Here is a 21,752-nt window from a genome sequence, read left to right on the forward strand (position 1 = left end):
AACTCTGCAATGTGCTTGGTCATACTTCTTTTAAATCATTCCTTAAGTGCATAAGTGGCTTCTAAATCCATAACCACACTTCTTTCAAAATTAGTCCTAAAACTCCTTCTGCAGGTTTATGCTCCCAGTTTACTGGCATCTCCTGACAGTAAATAAACCTGCTGCTAAACTACATGTCAATATGAAAACAAGCTGCCCTGTTTTCTCTCACCTTTGAAAGCCCACAGTTAAAAAAAATTAAACACAGACTTGAAACTATACCATGTATTTGTAAATAAAATGACTTGACAGAACAAGATTACAGAGTATGAAATGAGCCCTTTCAGAATGTTTTAACTACAAGAGAAGTCAATGTTCAGTCTATTTTGTGAAGTTTTAAACAAATATCACCAAGGAATAGGAATATTTCCATAAAACACATTTTTTAATGCTTTTTTTAAAAAGCTTGGACCATATACAACAATTTCAGATGAAAAATTCCACACACACGCATTGGTTTGGTTACAGCTTCGGGGGTCAGTGCAGCACAGTGCAAGTTTCATTCACAGATAAGATATATGAAGTAGGTACAAGTACATTCTCAAAATACAGGATGTGATCTAACTCTCAGAAACCCTTTTCCCACCACCAAAAGGTGCTGAAAAGCAAAACATATGGAAACCAAGGGGAAAGTACACAAGGAGATGAACTCTTTAATAAGACAAGTTAATATTTGACAGCTTAAGAAAGAGGGAACAATTGGATAAGGAAGAAAACAATTGTTAGTCATTGGAAGGTATGTATGAGGGAGGTTTGGACTTTGATTCCACAGAACAACTGAAGCTAGCAAGTCTCCACTCCCAAAATAGAAATACCAAAAGGTACAAAAAGTAAGCACTATTAACGAAAAGTGCCTTCTCAGAACAGCCCATTTTCCCTGCTGCAGGGTCCCCACTCCCTCATCTTTCAAGGAAAAAGTATAACCAACTCTTTATTTCCACTAGTCTTTCAATATATACAATCTGGCAATTTTACAGAATCTTCCTGGTCCCAAGTCTGTATCAAAGTGTTTTTCCCTTTGTGTATTTATTTCCAAGTAGAACAAATACTCTTCAGTGCTTCTAAAGAAAGCCTTATTTTGAGAAATTGTCTAAGCTAAAAATACTGATGCAATTTTCACCTGAAGCAATGTCTTGCAAAGTATGAATGTAGAGTGCCTCTCTATAGATGCTAAGTGCATCTTTAGCTACCAGAAATCTCATGGAGGGATATGGCTCTGAAGTACTCTGCTAAATTTTATAAAAAAAAATATGACTGACACTTTCAGCATACAGAATGGGAGACTAGTGCAACATGCAGCATTGATTGTTTATTCCATAAATACTTAACCCAATTATTGCCAACCAAGGCAAACAGTGCAGAAATTGTCATTTACAGATACAAAAGTTTAACATTTTTTTGTATAAAGTCAGTTGCTACTATATCCATACAACTATTTCAAAGAGGTTTTTCAGCTTCAAAATTGAGGTTATCATTATAAAAATACAGAAACATATATTTGGGGGTTTAACACGTCTTTGCAAGTGTAAATTCTGCATGTATATGGGAACATGACACTTCTGTACTCAAGAAATTGAAGTGAACACTATGATAGAGACATTTTCTGCACTGACAATTTCATGAGTCCTTAAATACATCTTTCTTGGTCCTGGGTATACATTTAAAATGAACTTGCATCTCACATTTATCCTGAGGTCAGCTGTGTAAAAAGGAAAGCCAGTTTTACAAGGATACTTGCAGGCTTCTTGTTCAAAATATGAGGTTATTTTTAATCAAGCCAATAAAACTCCTGGGGGGAAGAAAAAACCCAGTACTCTCACCAGTGTTTTAAGAAAAAAAATTGTGACATCTTTGGGAACTACTTCCAAAAATATGTAGGCTAGCACACCCAAATGCTGTATCACCCAAGTAAAATTTCAGTATGCATCTGCCAAATTTGAAACTTAGAAACTGTTCTGAAAATAAAGTATATAAATCCCCATGAAGAATCTCCCTAAGTTTCTCATCTCAAGATCCCAACCTACAACACAACTTCTGCAAGGAGAAAGCTGCTGAAGCCTGTGGGAATCTGCAGTCTTCAGGCCTGCCTGGACAGGTGAGGACGTAACATCTGGGTGTCCATCATCCAACATGGGGTGCAGTTATGACCTCGTCAAACTCCACTTTGAACACAGCAGTTATTTTCAATAGCACCAACAATCTCTCAGATACCAGCATTTAGGCAAATACAGACATAAAATAGGTTTGTTTCTTCCTGAATCAGCACAATTGGTACAAGGCACTGCTTGGCATAGGAAGTCATAAGTAACAGCAAAACAAGACTTCCCAAGTTTTGTGACATTTAGGTTTGTGCACTGGATGACTTTGTAATTAATTATATACCATGGCTAGAAAAATAAGACAGTCTACAGGATTAACAAAAACATCACCATCCCGTGCACGCTCACAGTTTTCATCCCTAGTTCTGAAAAAACCCCACATAACATACCACTGTGAAACATTAGAAAGTATGGGTTGTTAAATTAAGAAAGTACATTTCCTTCTCCAATCTTCCACAAAAGTCTAACCTAGACATAACTCAAGTAAACAAAGTTGGAAAATATTCTAATAACATTTGCACCAGTCTATCCCTGCAGAGGAGAAAAAAAAACAGCTATTGTCTAGAGAATTCATAGATTGAGGCACATTGCTGTTGAAGATATTCAGGCATATTTCATGGCTAGAACAGGATTTCTCTGAGGAACCTCACTACAGACTTCTCCAAAAGCAGCTCCATATGGTTTGAAACACAACTTGCAACACATGGAAAAACATTTGGTCCTTAATCGCTACTGTCTTCGTCATCATCATCATCAGATACATCATTTAAAGATGACTTAGGTGACTGGCTGTAGGAGTCTGACCTAGTGGGCTGACAAGCAGTCATCTCCCCTGTAGAAAGAAGATCGTAGCAGAAGTCGCAGATTCTCACGGGCTTGGAAGACTGGCTTGGGAGCAGGAACCTCTTTTCCGAGCACGGCCCGCACACGACAAAGCCGCACTTGCGGCAGTGGTGACGACGGTTGACGGGCGTAAACTTGGCTTTCTGACAGCGCATGCACACCGTGGCTTCCGAGTCCGGCACCCACACGGCTGCGTGTTCATTGCTAGGGGTCTTCCCACTTTTGGAGAGCAAATCAGAAACACACTTGTTTATGTGGTTCATCCACTCCGACTTCTCTGTAGCAGTGGCAGCATAAACCGCAAAAGACTTGGTTGGTGTCTTGATAAGCCACCCATTCCGTAAGTCTCCCTCATCCTGGATGGAATCAATAGTGACGTTTTCCAGCGGGATTATGTGCTGTTTATTGTATTTCTTCTTCTGGATGACAATGTTACCATAAACAAGAATGTCGTTGAACAGGAAGAACTGCCTTGCTTTGGGCTTCTTCCTACACAGTTTTGTCAGGACTCCCTCTCCAATCAGCACACGGCCAGGAATAGTCAGGGGTTGACCAGCTGCTCCAAAGCAGTTTTCCACTATACTTATTCTTCTAGTATTTGCCTCACTATTTGCCAAGCGATCCACCATCTTTCACAAGTATCCTAAAATCAGAAAAAAAAAATTATTAGAAGAGGACTGAATTCAACAGCAAGCAGCCTTCCCCAAGGAAGGTACCAACCCCGCATTTCTTAAAATATCTAACAGGACCTGCTGGCTGAGAGGCATTGACTTGGGCTAGATTTAAATAAGTATTAATACCTAAGAATTTTTAGCAACCGATTAGTCTTTTTTCCAAAAGCAAAAATGTTCTATACAGCTGACAGCTATCTTTATCACACAGACAGCACCTACAGCACTGCATTTGGGAGCCTCCAGCAACAAACTAGTTTCTCTTTAAGGCTACTGCATCGTGGTTTAATGCTCATATTTCTCTGTATATCCTCCTGCACTGACTCCAGATAGCAACAGGAAGTATCATCCATCATTTCAAATTCTAATGCTACAAAAACATCAAGTTAACTGAGCAGCCTGGAGACCCACATTAGTTGTAACACAACAAACAAATTATATAATTGCTGTTCACATAGGAAACCACACTCCCCAAACCAGCTCACCACTGCTCATTTTTTCCAGTTTGAAAACCTCAAATCATGAGCCAAAACCATGAATCTACCTGCTGGAAACATTTTGTACAGGCCACAGCTTGCACCCCCCTCCACTGCATCTGCTTTCATGGCAAACTCTTGAGCCAGGAACAGCATGTGAGTCATGGCTGGTGGCTCACACCTGCTTGCTGCTGCCTTCATTTTGCAGGAGTCCCACAGTCCCTCCCTCCTCACCTACATGAACCACATCTTCATCCATCACATTCAGGCAACCTACACAGAGAAGTCACACAGGTCACAATTGCTCCTGAGAAAGACTAAGTGACCTGCACCAGCTCAAAGTTTAAAAAAAGATTACTCTATTTCAGGAAGTGCTAATGAACTGTATGCTCCAATTACAGATTGAAGCCCCACCTTGTTGTTCCCCAAGTAGCAAATAAGATTTCTTTCTTGTGTGAGATAGCTAAGGCATCCAACAGGGAACTAAAATTAAGAAGTCACTACACTGATTCATACCTTGGCAAGCCACTCTTCAGCCTCTTTTGCCCTGGAGTTTCCCAGGCAGAAGTCTGGCAAAGGCAAATCCTGCCAGCCTGATCCAGATCTGCTCCCTTCAAACCCCTTGTGAGTACAGCCATGAACCTGAGCTGTTGTGCTTGATGGAGCAGTGAGATATCTGGCAGAGGCAAGTACTATGGACAGACTTTTTCTCAGCACGCAGAAGATGTTCCCCCATGCCCTGCTGAGGGCTGATGCTCACAACACCCCTTGCTACAGCCACAGCTTTGAACAGTGAAGAAGAGCAGAGCAGCAAATACTCCAGTGCCTTCTACCTGTGCTTCACAACACAATCCCAGGTTGGGAAGTCCTCTACATCACCTACTTTTTAAATCAGCACTGCCTGCCATCAATATGGCATCAGCCTACAACTGAGAGGAAACTGGGCTGAAACAAGGCTCAGATTTGATGCTGCTCAGGCTCCATCGTTCTGCTACAACCTGCTCCAGGCAATCTTCTTCCTATGAATCAAAGCACAGATACTTCCTGACAAAATAGGGATGAAACATCTCACAGGCCTCATCTAAATATGTTACCTGTGATCACACACATTTTATTGTGAGTTGCTGCTTTGAAAGTGTAGTTTCACACTAAAGTAGTTTGACAAGTAAGCTTGCACAGATAACTACCTTTTTTAAGCTCTGCATACATTATCTTGTATCAAAGTCTGACACTCAAGCCAGAAGACCCTCTAAAAGTTATTTCTCAGCACTGTTTTTGAATTTTCTTTACATGCCTCACAGCATTAGTTACAATACATGAGAATTGTGTTAACTGGTTTTATGGTTTTATGGTAGGAGGACTATAAAGCCACCAAATACAAAACAATTTTCATCTGCAAAAGGTGAAGACAAAATACAAACTGCCAAGTGAAAAGCAGTAAGAAGGGAATGGAAAAGAAACTAAGAGCTTTTTTATGTGTACTTGCTGTTGTCCTAGGCTCCAAAATCAAATTCAGGTGCCTGAATGCTGAAGCCCAGGATCTGGAACGATGGTTAATTGCCATTAACTGCCAAATAACCATTCCCATTTTAACAACATAAGAGAAATCAACAGCCTTTGCAAACATCAAAACTGAATCAACTGCCCTTCAAACTTAAAAAGCACGGCCTCAGTCACAGAGTCAGTCTAAAGTTATTTAGTAATCCCACACTCTCCACGAAGTGGAAAAGGACATCAGTCATCAGAATGCAAAGCAGACAGCCCAGAAAATACATTTTTCTGCAGGTATAAATCCATATGCACCACTTATGAACTTACATTTTTACACAAATTATCAACAAGCGACAAAGCTAAATGCTTTTGGCAGTCTGCAGGGGGGAACACTATTCCCACCCCACCCCCACAAACACAACCATATTGAAGGGTTTCAGTGAAGCCAGCTCGTGGTGTGAAGTCACAGCCACCTGTAGGAAGCAGTCACTGCTCCACAGCTCCAGTTCAGCCACTGCACTCCCCACCAATAAACTGCAAACTCAGTTCAAGGCCACTGCAAAAGCTTTCAAAATACAAGTCACTGGGAGAAGAAAACAAGGACAGAAAAAACTAAAGGTTTTAATTAACTGTTCCCTAGGACAATTTAAGAGGAAACAACTCCAACCAGGATAGTTTAATAACCATCATGGCTTGAAATCAACAGACACGGCTCCAGAACTTCTGCCTAGGACTATTTTGAGCTTGTTGTGAAAATAGTCACTAACTGGCCTTAAACAAGAATCCTGGGAAAGTTAGAGACTATTACGAAAGACAAGATAAATTGCATCTCTTCTAGATTGAAACTTTTTTCTCTGATGGATAAACATTCCCACCTGCCAGCCTCAAGGCCATAAATCCCAGAGACTGCTGCTGCCAATTCCACCTTTCCAAGGCCTTAATTGTATTTTCCCACACTAACAGATGGGACTTTTTAGAATAAGCATTCAGATATTTTTCTCTTGAGTTTTTCAAGAACTAAAAATTAAAAATCCATCTGAAATCCTATGCACACTAATGCTCATACACCTTCACTAGCCTCTTCTAAGAAAAGTAAGTTCAGAAATGGACGGGAAACTATCCAAAATACATCCTGATTACAAATAATCATAAAATTATTTGTAATTACAAAAATAGAAATACAAGACAAAAATAGAAATACAAGAGAAGACATCCCTAACTGACAGCAGCTGAAGTTACAAGAAGTGCACCTCTTTCTCTCATGAGCACACTGACCAAGGAGATTTAAATTAAATATTGTTTGGACACACAAAGGAACTTTTAATCCCAAGATGTCACAGTCCAAAAGCAAAATTAGCAACTACCAGTCTTTAAAAATTACAAATCTTGTCTTAAAGCATATTCAGATCTGTTGTAAGAGACAGCAGATCATCATGCCCTGGATCTGGGTGGCAATACCCTCCTCTCTTCCAGCTACACTTTATTCTGAAACTTCTACTATTGGCCACCATGAGAAGATGATACTGGATTACTGCCCTGAAGATGCAGGATGTCAAGACCTGATCAAAGCGACTCCTGATTAATGGCAAATTGCTGAAAACATACCCAAATCCTTCCTCCAGCAAGTGAGGAATAAACCAGAACTACAGGCTTTGAAATAAAAGGTCAGACAGCTCCACTTAAGGGGAGAGTGTCATATAGTTTAGTAAGACACTTACACAGAGTCTCAGTTCATGGATGCTGTGAAATCATTCACACTTCTATCATATGTGACTAATTTCACACTTCTGATACACAAAGTCCTAAAAGTCTTGAGGCCTTCATGCAAGGGCAACTCCATTTGTGATGGACTGCCAGTCCTCACAGACATCAGATTCATGTGCTGTGTCCAGACAGCAGCACAATACTAGCTGCTAGTCAAAACATTACAAAACCTGCCCCCAAACAAATCAAAAGAACACAAACAGATCACTTTGTAAGAAAACTAGCTACAAAGAGCTACTTCCTAACCTAAGGGTTTAGCAGCTTTTCCAAATAAATAAATCTCAACTCTCAAAATGCCGCAATACCTTCAGTTTGTCCCTCTCACACACGCACACACACTCTTAGTATCTTTATGATGAAAATGCTGGGCAAAGGCTTTCATTTCCATGGCATAATATGCTATATAAAGGTGATAAAATACTCATGGCACAGAAAGCCCCAACTCTTCTACAATATAAAGAACTGGTTTTGACATTTAAGTTATTTCCACTTTTATTCACAAGAAGCTTCTAGAGAAAGAACAAATCTGTTATCAATATCTCAAGATCTTCTTCCTCCTCCATTCAGTCTAATTTTACACTTGTATCCTGTTGGCGAGAACAACCACCTTCAATGTGACCAAACAATAGACATCACTGAAATTTTTGAAGAACTAACAAGTTATCCACTTACCTAAAACACAATCCATGCTGAGGAAGTCACGCACTTACTACAGTTATTAACATTCCAAACTACTCCAGCAGGAAAATAATTCTATTAGGGTTGCTGCGCACTGACAAGTCATTTTCCACATAACTTTTTCTTTCTGCCACTGTGTCCTGGAGACCAAACCAATGATCTCTCAGGACTCAATGCTTCTACAGGTCTCACTTAAAACAGAATGTTTATTTCATATGCTAGCTCTGCTTGTGATAGTGGCAAGACTAAATTGCACAGAATTGCTGCATCTGAGAACAGACATAAGGAGTCAACCAAAAAGAATGCAACCCTGACTGACATAGTTACACCCAATTCACTACCGGTACATTAGCACTGTAGCAGTTAGCATTAGCACCATAAGCGGAACCACAAATAACAAAGGTGCTGGAGGGGAGAAATGAGATGAAAAAGCTGTTATGGCACAGTGAGGCAGACTGCATGTAGTTCAGCACAAAAACGTTTCCTCACCCCAGCTCAGTGCATACTACCATCACCAGCACTCCCTTCAGGCTGTAGGACAGGCACAAAGGGCGTGCAGGAGAGAGACACAACCCAAATTCCCAAGTTTCTTCATCAAGACAGCAGAACTGGCAGTGTTCCATTACTTCTGGCTTGAGCAAGAACAAATCAAGTCCAGTGTACAGTCCCTGCTAACAACTGTTAATTAATAAGCATCTAATTTTTAGCATTATTTTTCTTCAACACTCCTTCAAGGGAGAAAAATATTACTGGCCTTGTTATAATTGTCAGTTCATCTATCATCATCTCTGCTATTAGGGTGTTAACAACTACATTTAACACACTGCATTAATACAAACCAGGCAGTCTGTATTTCTCAGAGCCATGGTATCAGGACACAAGCAGTTTATCCATTCCTATGAATACTCATAGTTAAGGTGACAGCTTTGAAGAAAAAGAAGCATATTTAAGCTGCTGCAAAAAGCACAAGAGCTCAGAACTAATCACAGGGAGGCCCATCCAGTCCTAAAGCGGCAGCGGGATCCTGGATGTTTCAAAGCCAGATTCAGTAACACAAGTCCAATAACAAACCATCTGATGGTGTCACTAACCACACCATCAGAATGGCCAAGTGAGACCTAGATATGGGTGCACTGAAGCAAATTTAGGGAATAGAAAAGAGTCAGAAATGGAGGAGTACAAAAACGAATAATGACAGAAAAGGCAGAAACAGCAGATCTAAATCACAGCACGTTATACGTTGCCACCCAATAAACTTCTAATTATCCAGTTGTCATAGAGAGCCCTTGATCTCACACCTGCACATACAATGTCAGCAACTATGCTACACCACACACACTAAAATTAACCAATTCTCCTTCTTACCTAAAGGTAACATACACGCATCATTAAAGTTTCTAAGTCTCTTAACAGCCGGCAAAAGTTACAGGTTTTATCATGTTTGACTCCACAACTTAAAGGTTCTGAATGAAACACAAATTTCAATCAGAAATTCATTTTACTTCATTATACTTAAATCACACAAATTAAACAGATATGAAAGGTACAGAAGGGCAAAAAATTTTTTTGCAAGACAGAAACAAGTAAATTGTAAACCAAAGACAGACAAGAACTATCTGCAGACGAGATATCTGATGTGCATTAAATGACTGGTTTGTATGGTGACTCATTATTTGGATTCAAAGAGGAAAATATCACTCTTCCTAAAAAGAGTTCATCAGGCAGAATCAGTCATTTAGTTACACTGAAGTATTTTAGCAACAAGTTTCAAGTAATTATTATATATTACATTATCACATCAGACTCATACAATTTTCCTCTTGCACATTACTCAGGCAAGGAAGACAGGCTAATTTGAGTTACAGTTGCATAAATACCAACAATTAAGTTACCCACAGCCCTCATACATCCCTCACTTAAAGCCCTGTCTGAAACAGTTGTATCGCTACTTTTTGTGGACAGACTTCCAGCAATAAAGGCATCTCAGTACTGTCATACAATATGGTGACCTCTATCAATATTATATATTTTGCTCTTAAGAGCAACATTTGACATTTCGCACTACTGCCAAGTAAAACACAAGTGTAAATTTCTGAAGTGCAACCTGTCTAAGGAAAGCTATCCATGTTTAACGTGCTGAAAACAGTTTATTGTGGAAAACTGCTGAACTAAAAACATGCACAGCAAATCTGATACAAGTGAGAAGTGAGAAGACAAATCAGCATGTTTTAAATCTTACTTCAGCCTCACTAGTTACACCCCTACCCTGCATCCTTCAGTACATCCAGAGAAAGATGATACTGACGCTTGTACTGGCTGGCAAAATTACATTTTCTATAGACTTAGATCTCTGTAATCTTAGATCAGCTGTAATCAGAATCCAAGCATTCAAAGGTGGCACAAGCGACCTTCATGGTCCTTGACAGGTAGGGCCAATAACAACAGCTGGATTAAACATAATATAGAAAGAGGCATTTAATTAAACTTTACTTCTATAATTTAGCATGTAAAATAAAATACTGGGGAAAATTAAGTGTTAAGTATCCATCAACCCATTTTTTAATCTATTAGTACTTCATTCAATTTACAGTTATGTAAATGCATCTGTAACAATTAAATGATGGCTTTTTTAGTGTTAAATATATATTTGCATTATTCACCAGTTGCTTTTTATTACATACTAAAAAGACCAATTTGAGCATAAAGTTAAGTGAAATAAAAATTTCACCCACAAAAATATTATGTTGATAGGAGATAAGGGTATGACAAATGTTTTCCAAAGGTCTTATCACTGCTAAAAGCCGACACGACAGCAACAACTAAATGCCTGTCCTGGGCTGGAGCTAGGTGGATGCTATTTAAAACATAAGACAACAACTGACACTTAAAGAGAAATACAGCCTTCTAAAAAGCAGTTCTCTTAATGATTCTCCTCAAAAAGTATTCCCCAAACTGCTGTATTTAACAAACAGTCTTGCTATCACTATCATAACCAGCTGGTAAGGATACAAAGGATAACCCTGATAACATATCAAAGACAATACGTATCAAGTGCAACAAAAAACTTCATTGCAAATACTGAAAAGAAAGAAGACCAGAGATACTACAGAGACTTTATCAAGGTAGAGATGATAGCAGGAAATGATGTTTCAAAGCCAGATTTCAGATCCCTCCGAACTTCAGCATAGTCTTTATCCAGATAATCACTTTTGACTAACCTGGTTTATGGCTGCAGTGTTCAGAAAGGTACTGATAGTGGGACAGAAACTTTGACTTGATTTACAGATTAAAAAAAAAAGCCCAAACAACCTTTTCTTTATAGCAATGTAAGCCATTAAATCTTCAAACCATTTCTCATACCCTTAATAAATACTGGTATTTAATAAAGGCAAAAAACCTGCAAGATAAAACACTAGAAAAGATGATAGCAACACCAAGGCTGCTTCAGATTACAGATGCAAAGATGCTTGCAACATTTTATTCAGAACACTATAAAGAAACAGTGTAAGCAGCACACTGGCAGGAAAGAGGCTATTACTGTGGACCTCTCCCAAGTGTCATTTTACGATTGTCATGATTTTTAGGATTTTCTATATGAATGCATTTTTTTTCTTCCCCCCGCATTGTGCAAGCCTGTGGAGCAATGGCTCCACTGTGGGGAAACATAGATTAGCTAACTCACCCCCTTACTGGTAAATCCAGTATGACCCAGCAATCTTAACCCTTCATTTGTCTCAACCTGCTGGCCAGTGCTGTGGCATCAACCACAGAAACCATGCTGGAAATATGTTAACAGCAACCACATTACTTCATACTGTGCAGCCTCTGAATACTCTGCCTTGACAAAACTTTAGAAACCTTCAGATTATTTCTGAGTCCAGCATATAGTCATGTCCAACTACATCATGAAAGCAAATCCATGCATTTGTCTGGTTGGATGTCATAATAAACCTATAATTACTATAATGAACCATATGACAGTTCATACAAACGATAATTAACTGCTTTGTAATTAACTTCTGCACATGACTGTCACAAAGCAAATCCTACTAATATTACTCTTGAAAGTACAGTGTAGAAATTTTTGTTTTAACTGGCTGACATCTTAAAGGTTAGTAATTCTTTCTACAAGTTACAGTTAATTTTTGTATAATCCAATTTCTATCTTACAAGCAAGAACTCTTTCACTTTAGTTCACCAGTTGTGTAAAAATTGCTCATATAATGTATAACAACAACCAAAAACCTCACTTTATTATCAAACCTGCAGGCAAGTGCATTGCTTTTCAAATTTGCATTATCCAAAGGAGTTAGGAAGTCCTGAGTTAAGATTGCCTAGAAAGGCCAATTCTATCTTCAGGACAGAGATCATTTCTAGGGAGATCTTTCAATATGTATGACCTTATATTCCCTAACCCACTCAGAAGCTCATTTGGATACAGAAAGCTATTTTTAGCAAAAGACTATTTATTTTGCCAAGCAGCATATGTAGCAGCAAAATAAGAGCAGAGCAATGCTGTTTTATATCCAGGCTACCCTGCTGAACAATCACCACATTCCTTGAGCTGCTGTATGCAGGCAAAACCATCTAAGTTCTGCACATCAGCTGCTCACAAAGTTTGGTATTTAACACCATAAACCTCAGCTAGAAATAGAACACCAACTTAACCTGCTTGTAAACAGAAAGTCCAACTCCCACAACCAGAAGAGTTATAATTCCGAGTAATCACCGAGGAGACACAAAGAAAATAAAGGCATGCGGAAGAGGGCTGTCCCACCAGACACGTCTGGCCTGTTCTAAACCTGCCCTGCATGAAGGATCAGAGGAACCACCTTGGCCACAAGGCCACGTGCAGGAATAGCAGCACCCCTGCTCCAAGCAAGAAACATGTGGCACCCATGAAAGAAACAGAAATCCAGAATTACTGAGTTCAAAGCTGCTCCCACTATCTTCTCCTGCTTGGAGAAAACATGAAAGATGGAAATGCAAGCAGTACTAAAGGGCTTGTACCACAAGGAAGTACATGATCAGGAGGCCTCAATGAACTCCTAGACCAGTTGGAAGAGGTTGTATTTCTCTTCTGTCCCCTGCAGCACCAGAAGTCATCCCTGAATGCCTCTCAGGGAGAAGACACCTCACTGCAGAAGTCCAGGAGGAACATTCTTGTAAGAGGTCCAACTTTTTAATGAAGTCAGCTGCTTATTACCACTGTCAGGCTTCTATTTACAATAAACCATGGTAGCTGGTACTGTTTTTGTCTTCTGGCATGATCAAGACAGAGCTGCTGCTGGGAAGAAACACATAATTCTTCATCCCCCACCTGGCAGTCAGTGGTTGGAGCAAACAGAGCAGCTATCTAAACTAACTTCTCTGTGTCCTTACCCATCTCTTGATAAGCTGAGCATTTCCCAAGCACCTGCACAGGCTTACATGGCTTTGAGCAGCACTTCAGGAGCTGAGGTGCTGCCACATTTAGAGGAAGAAATTCTTAACACTGTTCAAGATGTGAAAGAGAAGCATGAACATGTGAAATAACTAGAATTAAAGGAATTATTATAAAAGTAACCAACCAAAAAAAAAAAACCCCAAAAAATTTAAAAAAAACCAAAAAACCAAAAAAACCCCACCAAACCAGAGCACACAGCCAAAAACCCTGAAAGCTTGCATTCTGCAGAGATGAACAGGCAGGCCCGATCCACCATGAATAGTGCTCAACTTTGACAAACCTGTCTCTCAAAGCACAAAAAGCACAATCCAGGCAACTACAGGCACAGCAAATACTTGCAGCTGTCAGCATACTACAACAGGGATAAGTAAAAAGGCTGATATTTTGTATATCTAAAAATTATATATTAATAAACTACATAACACAAGCATGCCCTTTAAAATTAATTAAACAGCTGGCTAAAAAAGTCCAGTATTCAGATCAAGTTTTTGTTGTCATGTGAAAACATTTCAGTATTTTGACTTGCCATCTGCAGGTATTAAGAGCACTATCAGTGGTTTAGCTTAACTTCTGGTGCTAGCAAACTGCATCTTTCGTTTTAACCAAGGCACTGGGGACATACACCAGAGTACAGTTTCAAAATCAATCTCCACAGAGCTGAAGTTTATTCTGAAGTTTTCCACAGTTCTAAGTAGATAAAAGACATCAGAAGAAACACAGCCAACAGATCAGGCACCATAAAAATGTGCCTGAAGAGTCAAGGGCAGAGGACAGCAGCCTGGGATCCTGCTCCACTTCAAGAAGCTCCAGGAGACACAAACCCCATCTGCCAAGTCGGTGCCTAAAAGATCACTTGACCAGGCAGTGATACCAAACACTGGGATGCATTTTTCTGTTTACAATTAAACGTTTCCCTACTCCAACTGTTTAGCTGTTTGGAGAGCCTCTCCCACAAAATGTTGCTCTCCATTTTGGCAGCAGGGACTCACCCCTCCCTTCCAGGCTGCCTGGACAGACGCCGGGCGCCCCTCCCATCCGATACGCTGCTTTTCAAGGAACAGCTTAACTGGTGAGAGCCCACTTCGGCAGCACCGGGCCGCACAGCTGGACACCTGGGCTAGCAAATTACTTGACACATACACACACTTAATATTAAATGGACATTGTTTGAGAGACATTTAACAAAACCAAAAAAAAAAAACAGCCAAAAGGACCTGACCAATTTCTGAGCTAGAGCCTACTTCAGCTTAGTCAACCCAGCATAACAAAGAACTCACGGCATCAACATTTTAAGTTTTAGAAAAGACCTATTTAAATTCTTTTGAGGAGGGGACACAGCATCATTAGTACAGAAAAACACAGACGCAGATGCAGCTGTTCTACAAGAACTATTGCCAAATCCATCTTGCAAGCAATTTTCCAAAACCAGATTGGCTGTGTGGTTTGTTGTTGTTATGGATTATTAAGCACACACACATGGAGGTAACTTGTTAATGGCTACCCAGACCTCTCAGTCAATGTGAAAAAGGGGATTTGGTTTCCAGTGACTGAAACAAATTGTATTTTTCAGCATGCTTCTTGCAGTGACTTTAACTGACAAGTACAGAAAGAACATCCACAGAAAGATCTCTATGCATCTGTAGGACACAAGTATACATTAAAAATAGCACCTCCTGGATCTCAGGGCACACCTGCTTGTTTCAGCACCTGAGAGCTACCAGACCAGCTACATGTTCCAAAGACCTTAATCAAGTTCACAGAATTTATTTTTCCTTTTTTTTCCCCCCCACAAATGCAAACCAGTGACACACTAGCCTCTTCAGTGGCTCATGCATTTTTATTATGCACAGGTACTTAAACAAGACAGTGTTAAAAAAAAAAAAAACCAAAAAACCATTCTGTTTTAAGTGTTCTTCAGTTCACTTTTATTACTATTACGAGAGAAGTTACTGACTTCACTAAGAGTCTAACAAGGACTAGAGGACAGGTAATAATTCACAGCATGACCAAACTACAGAGAGTTACCAAGTAGTCAGAGCCTGATGAGAGCCATTAATTTTCTACAAAGTACTACAACACAATACGACTTTCACTTTTAGCAAACCATGTTTAAAAGAGAGCAAAGTTTTCCCATGGAGTCTCACAATTCACAAGCGCAGCAACATAACATCATTGCTATTTCATTTTTACTATATTAATTTTTTTCAGCTGCATGTGTTCTTTCAATCCTGTTATAGGAGAAGCTCCACAACAAAGAGGTTTCTTTTATCACGTCAGTAATTTTAAGCATTTTCACAAAACTAAACAAGACAAGCCAAGTAACAACACTCAACCTTCTCTTCTCTAAGCAGATGCAATCATCTCACCTTCCTTCTGCTCCTGACCCACCTAAGCTAAGAAATTTCTACTTCAAGAGGTAACCATAATAATATATTATACTGTAGAAATACTTTCAGAAGGCCAGGCAGCTGATTGTTGACCTAATAGGATCAGACAAAACACTGCTGGAGCACATTTTTAATATTCTAGTAGGAAAAACAGAATATACAGACATACTGAACTCTTTCAAATTCTTCACTCCTTAATTAAAAAAAGATCCAAGTAACTTCTACCATTAGTTCACCAGCAAGAATGGACTAAGGACAAGTGTGATTGGTTGCAGGGAATCCTTTTCCTACTATTGAAAGCAAGTTGCCCAAATTCATATCAAAAATGGCTCATACCCCAGTAACCATGTGCAGGGGTGGCATCAGGAGATCCCAGAGGTGACTGCAGCCAAAACACAGGTTAGGGCTTGGAATCAAACTACACGTAATTTTCAGAAAGCTTGACAACACTGAAGTGCTGCAATCATGGACCTATCACTGCTGATCCCTAGCAGTATTTAAAATATCTTTATCCAGCATTATTTAAAAACACATAAGCCAATATGGCAAGGGTTAAATTCTCTTTCTGAGCAAGGGACACAAGACCTTTCTTATATCAAATGCTGCTCCTGATGAAACATGGATGAATGATGAAGGTCTACAAAACCGACATCTGACAGCTATTAATAAAAGCCAAAAGGAAAGCTATAACAATGATACCATAAATAAAATTTGTCAATGTTCAATGTAACTAGCTTTTCAAACATAACCTGTGTGTTAAAAGGGCAGTTTGCTTGCCTCGATGCTGTTAACCTAGATCAGAGAGAGGGGTGGAGGGGAAACTAATCACTGTCACACACATCTTTCAGAACAGAAGTACACTGAAAATCACTCTCAGAAGTTTTACATTACCAAGTATTGACAGCTAAGGCAGGAGAAATTTAAAGCAGAAGGAGAAGGGTAAAAACAAGGAGTTATTTCCTGAAAGAACCCCTTAATCACAGCAGCTTACTGTAGGTGATGGCCTTCCTGGGAAATGCATTCACTGGCCCTCTTTCCTTTCACTGCTTGTCAGATGTGTTTGATTTTAGTTATATGAAAAGCAACTGGAGTACAGACTATACAGAGGACAACTGGAAAACTGCAAAGGTTTGCACTGAAGTTAACCTGCACAAGGAAGATGCTGGCAACCCTAACGGATGCGTGTATGGTACACTGTTAATTTGGTTAGCAAATTATGTGTACGCTTTAGAAATGCAGATGTTAAAGAACATGCTGTAACTTTTCCTTTTTCAGAAGGCATACTAAGCACTTAAAAGCAAAACAGTTACCTCTAGATGATATGCTGGAGGCACAAGAAGCACTTTAAAAAAGCTAAAGCTGCTGATACAAAGATCCTATTGATCACTATTTAGCAGCCCCCCGTGTCTGTTTGAATCAGTAAAATTTCTCAACAGATTGCCTCTCAACACAGTAAATAACTGCTTGCATGCCATCTTATTACATTCACCCACATTCTTACAACCCCCATTACACACTGGGGATTGGAGGGCAGGCTGATGCAGCAACAACATTCCTGTATTGGAAATCCTTAACTTTCAACTGTTTTTTCTTCTTCTGGCACATGTAGAAGGATTTTGGCACAATCTGACAAATGCCAAAATCCGGCTACATTACATACACAATATACTTAACACTGTTTTACTGTAAAATAAAATGATGCAAAGAGGAAAAAAATAGAAAGTCACTCCCATTTAATTTTTAAAATCCTTAAATGATTTACAATCACTAATAAGCTAAAAAAAAATCCCAACCAAATGAACAACAAAAAAAAAAATCAAAATGTGGTTGGTTTTGTCCAAAGAAGCAGTACTCTTACCTACATATGCAACTAAAGTCAATAGTGTGCATTTTTGAATGTGCAGCATTAAAGTGGCAGGCTGAAAAACATGCAGTACTCTTCAATAACACTTCTGCACAATAGTATTTATTTTCATAAAAGGAGAATCTTTGTCCTGCAAGTCTCATTTCTGATGTGTAAAGACTCATTTATTTCAACCGGACTACTCTTGCAGCCCTGAATTTGCAGGACTCTACTTGCTAACATAATCATATCTTAAATTTCACGACAACAGTAAAATAATCTTTAGCAAACATATTCTACCACATCTATCTATAGAGTAGTTTTTCACCCCCCTCAACCATAAAAACAAGTCCTCCAATGAATCACGAAGACAAAAGTTATCCTACAACAGCGAACTTGGCACTTGCAGCATGAGGGAGAAAGTTTTAAATATGTGTTTCTATTTCAGAAATCCATATTTGCCTGTACATATTCTCTTTTGGAATATCATACTTTCATCCAAATACTGAATTAGTTCATGAAAGTAGTAAAATATACATGTATAAGCATGATCTATAACTTAAAAAAAACTCCAAAAATTAAATGGAAAAAGTAAGCCTGAATATTAACACAGCTTGAAATAAGTCATTAATGTACCTTTACAATTTGAAGCCGTACAGAATAAGATTTCATTTCCTAGGTACAAAATAAAGAATTTGTATTTCTTACCTATGATTATCTAAGAATCATATTAGTTGTTAATACTGGGATTTCTGTATTTGACATCACCCATTAATAGGTGCACTTTAAAAACAAAAACAGGCATGCCATTTTATTTCTGAGGACACCACTTCCAACATCAGGTCTGCAAGTACTGAAAAATTCAACTCTGCCTTATCTATGTGCCATGCCTTGACTCAAAGCTTTCATTTAAGTACCTCTAGCCCTCTTTAGTGAAGACAAGCCACTAAAAATGCTATAAGTGTATGAAACCAGTGTTTGTACTCTGCCATAATTGCTCCCATGGGACTTTTGGCAAGCGCTGTCATATCATGCCTCACCTGAAATTGCAGTTCCATCTCTTTACTGCTCTGAAACTATCCTGCATCCACTAACCAAGTGAAACTTAAAACCCACCATAGCTTTTGTATATAGCAAACATTTTGCCAATGATAATTTTTGTAAACTACAGGGCTTTAGGATGCTATGGATAGATCCTTCTGTCACTCTGGGGACATGTCTAATTACTACAGTTAAAGCTCAACCCTTGATTTAAGGGAGACAGGACAAAGCTCTAACTGAAATATTATTTCATCACTGCATCTAATGAAAACTTGCATTTCAGGTAAAAAGATGCTATTCTCTTTCTACAGAATACAACAGAGGAAACTGAGCCAGATTCTCCAGCTAAAAATTGCTACACACCAGCTTTCATTTAGCATTTAAGGGACTTCCTCCTCTGTGTGGGCGTCCATGTAGAGCAAAACTCAGACACACCAAACCAAACGGCACACAGCTGATTTGCATTCAGAAGGAAGAATTTGGGACTCAGGCACACAACACTTCACTTTCACAGTTGCTTCCAACAAAATTGGTGGCACTAAAACTCTCGGGAAAGTATTATTTAAGAAACTGAGCTGATATAAAAGACATTTAATAACACTGGGATTCCTATTACCCACTGGGATTAGTCAACAGTATTTAGATTAGAGGCTAAAAGCAAGAGCACTGCCTTCTGAGCTAAAGAACCGATTCCATTCTGCATGCTGATGACTGCACACAAAGCAATTAATCTGCAGGATCTCGGCAACGATTACACTGCTGTCTTTAAATACTTCCCTTCTTTCAGACAGGCATCCCTAAAATAATTCAATATACAAGTATCAGAATTTAAGATCTGAATATTTAAGTTCTCCTTATTTCAGGAGAGAAAGAGGAATTTGCAGTCTCAGTTCTGAAACAGATTCCTGTATTGTGGGTCGGGTTTTAGAGTCACTTTGCCTACTGTATTAACCTCATCTGACCTTAAGCTGTTAGGCACATTGAAGCTTCAGATATAGTGTTTCTCAAATAAGCATCAACCCTTTCAGGAACTCTTAGCACAGCCTGAGGACAGCCTGAATTAGAACTTAATGATGTTTCTGGAACCATTTGCATCAACTGAGCCAAAACACAATCCTTGATTTCTGGTTAAGGATATAAAAGGTCCTTTTGGTTATCAACAACCATTGCATTGATGCTTCGCGTCAAAACTCGAATTACAGCTATTTCCCTCAGCAGGGACAAAGCCGATGCCAGGACGTGCTGCTCAGCAGACTCACCCATCGCTTTCTTGCCGTGATGAGCAGTTTTGCCATTTATAAACATCGGTGCCTATGAACATAAGTATTTCGAATGAGGCGAGAGGAAAAACATGCAGCTGTCTTTTCTCGAGCTACTTTCAAAAAAAAAACCAGCTCATGAGCCATAAATGTCTCTGGGAGAGAAGTTACATTCCCCTCAAAACAGGCGAATTTCATAGAGGGGGAAAAAAAAGGCACTTTATGCTCGCGGCCGCACGACTCGCGGTTCCGCTGTTTTTTCACAACAGTGCCAACATTTTTCAGGCGACTCGCTCCGAGAACGACACGGAGTGTCACCGGGCGAACGAAGGGTCGGGGGAGCGCGGCCCCACCAGCCCGCCGGGGCAGGAAGCGCCCTCCGCCCGCCCGTCCCGCCGCCTCAAGGCGCCTCGGCAGAGTCACGAGTCGAGGAGTTTCGGGCACTTACGTAACGCCGCGGGGCCGCCGCCGTTGCTGTTTCTCCCCTTTCCCGAAGACGAACTCGTTTCCGAGACCCCCAACTCCCTCAGTGCCCTGGGACAAGCCAGCGCCCGCCACCGTCGCTTCCGTCCCCAGGTCCTGCCCGCCCCGCCGCCTCCTTCCCTCCCCGTCGGCGGGACGCGGCGTTGCCCCGGCCGCGCGGCGGGACAGCAGAGCCCGGCGCCGCCTCCCACCGGGGAGCTCCGTCCCCCCCCTTCCCCCCCGGCAGCCCCCGGTTACCAACATGGCCGCGGGAGAGTGACCGGAGTCCCGGCAGAGAAGGGCTCCGCAAGGAAAGTTTCCCCCTCGCTCCCCGGCCGGCCCCAAGCCGATCCCCGGTCGCCTGGAACACGGCCGGACGGTGCTACTCACCCGGTATACCCCTCTCCGGCCCGGCCGCCGCCTGCCCTATTCGCCACACGGCCGCGGTCATACACCCCGCGCCGGGGGACGGGCTCCGGGACACCGCCCGGCGGGGCGGGGCCGCCGCCATCTTGGGCGGGAATGAATAGCGCCTCAGCCGCGAGCTGCCCTCAGAGCCGCCCGGAGCGGGGAGGGAGGGCCGGCGGTGGCTCGGCCCATCCCGACCCAGCAGTGGCACCTCGTGGACGAGGGATGCTCCAGGCAGGACAGCTACCTCGTGGGTTTTTTTTAAGAGACGTTCTTTGTGAACGATCGCGGGTTTGTGCTCGCGCCCGTGGTTCTAAGTATGCTCGCCCAGAGGTAATTCAGGATGGGTGCGTTTTTAACCACCTCTCTCTAAGCAGCACATGGAAGGGAGTTAATAACGTGTTTCAGTCTGAAGAGTTGCAGGTCAGCCTGGAGAAGCTAGGGCAGAAGGGCTCTCACCAGAAACACTGTCAACACAAGGAGCCCCTTCCACCTTCTGTGTCAGAATTTTTTGTGTGTACGCATCGAGTCATCCAGAGCAGTATTTTCCAAATCCAGCAGGCTGCTCGGCAGCTCACCTGATCCTCTAGGATTTCCAGCTATTGATGGATGCTGTCGGGGGGAAGGGTGGCTGGGAAGGTTCTGAAGAGCTGTGGAGCATAGAGAGGTAAGAGGGTACAGCACCATTAGCTTCCATGGTGTTGCTCTGATGCCAAAGTCTGCGCTGGGAAATGGGTTTTGTTTTTTTTCCCCCCAAGAAAATTTCACTTAGATGTAATGTGGCAGTTTCATTTTTCAAATTTCACATTATTGAGCAATAATGTGGTTGGCTTTTCTGGGGATTA

General features: G+C 40.8%; 1 protein-coding gene across 2 annotated transcripts; it reads right to left on the reverse strand.

Moving 5' to 3' along the window:
- Window positions 1–322: 322 nt before the first annotated feature.
- On the reverse strand, window positions 323–20,964 carry PLEKHF2 (pleckstrin homology and FYVE domain containing 2). 2 transcript variants are annotated; one of them, XM_084219685.1, is made up of 2 exons: window positions 20,890–20,964; window positions 323–3,624 (listed from the first exon to the last, which is right to left on the reverse strand). In XM_084219685.1, the coding sequence occupies exon 2, from the start codon at window positions 3,608–3,610 to the stop codon at window positions 2,861–2,863; it is 750 nt and encodes a 249-aa protein (XP_084075811.1). In that variant the 5' UTR covers window positions 3,611–3,624; window positions 20,890–20,964; the 3' UTR covers window positions 323–2,860. The 2 variants fall into 2 exon arrangements, with proteins under 2 accessions (XP_084075811.1, XP_084075812.1); XM_084219686.1 differs by lacking the exon at window positions 20,890–20,964 and adding an exon at window positions 20,486–20,565.
- Window positions 20,965–21,752: the final 788 nt, after the last annotated feature.

This window comes from Fringilla coelebs (genome assembly GCF_963513975.1).
Source record: "Fringilla coelebs genome assembly, chromosome: 1".
NCBI lineage: Eukaryota > Metazoa > Chordata > Aves > Passeriformes > Fringillidae > Fringilla > Fringilla coelebs.

Coding starts and splice junctions, on each gene's coding strand:
- PLEKHF2 (XM_084219685.1), bottom strand. CDS start 3,610: ATGGTGGATCGCTTGGCAAATAGTGAGGCAAATACTAGAAGAATAAGT.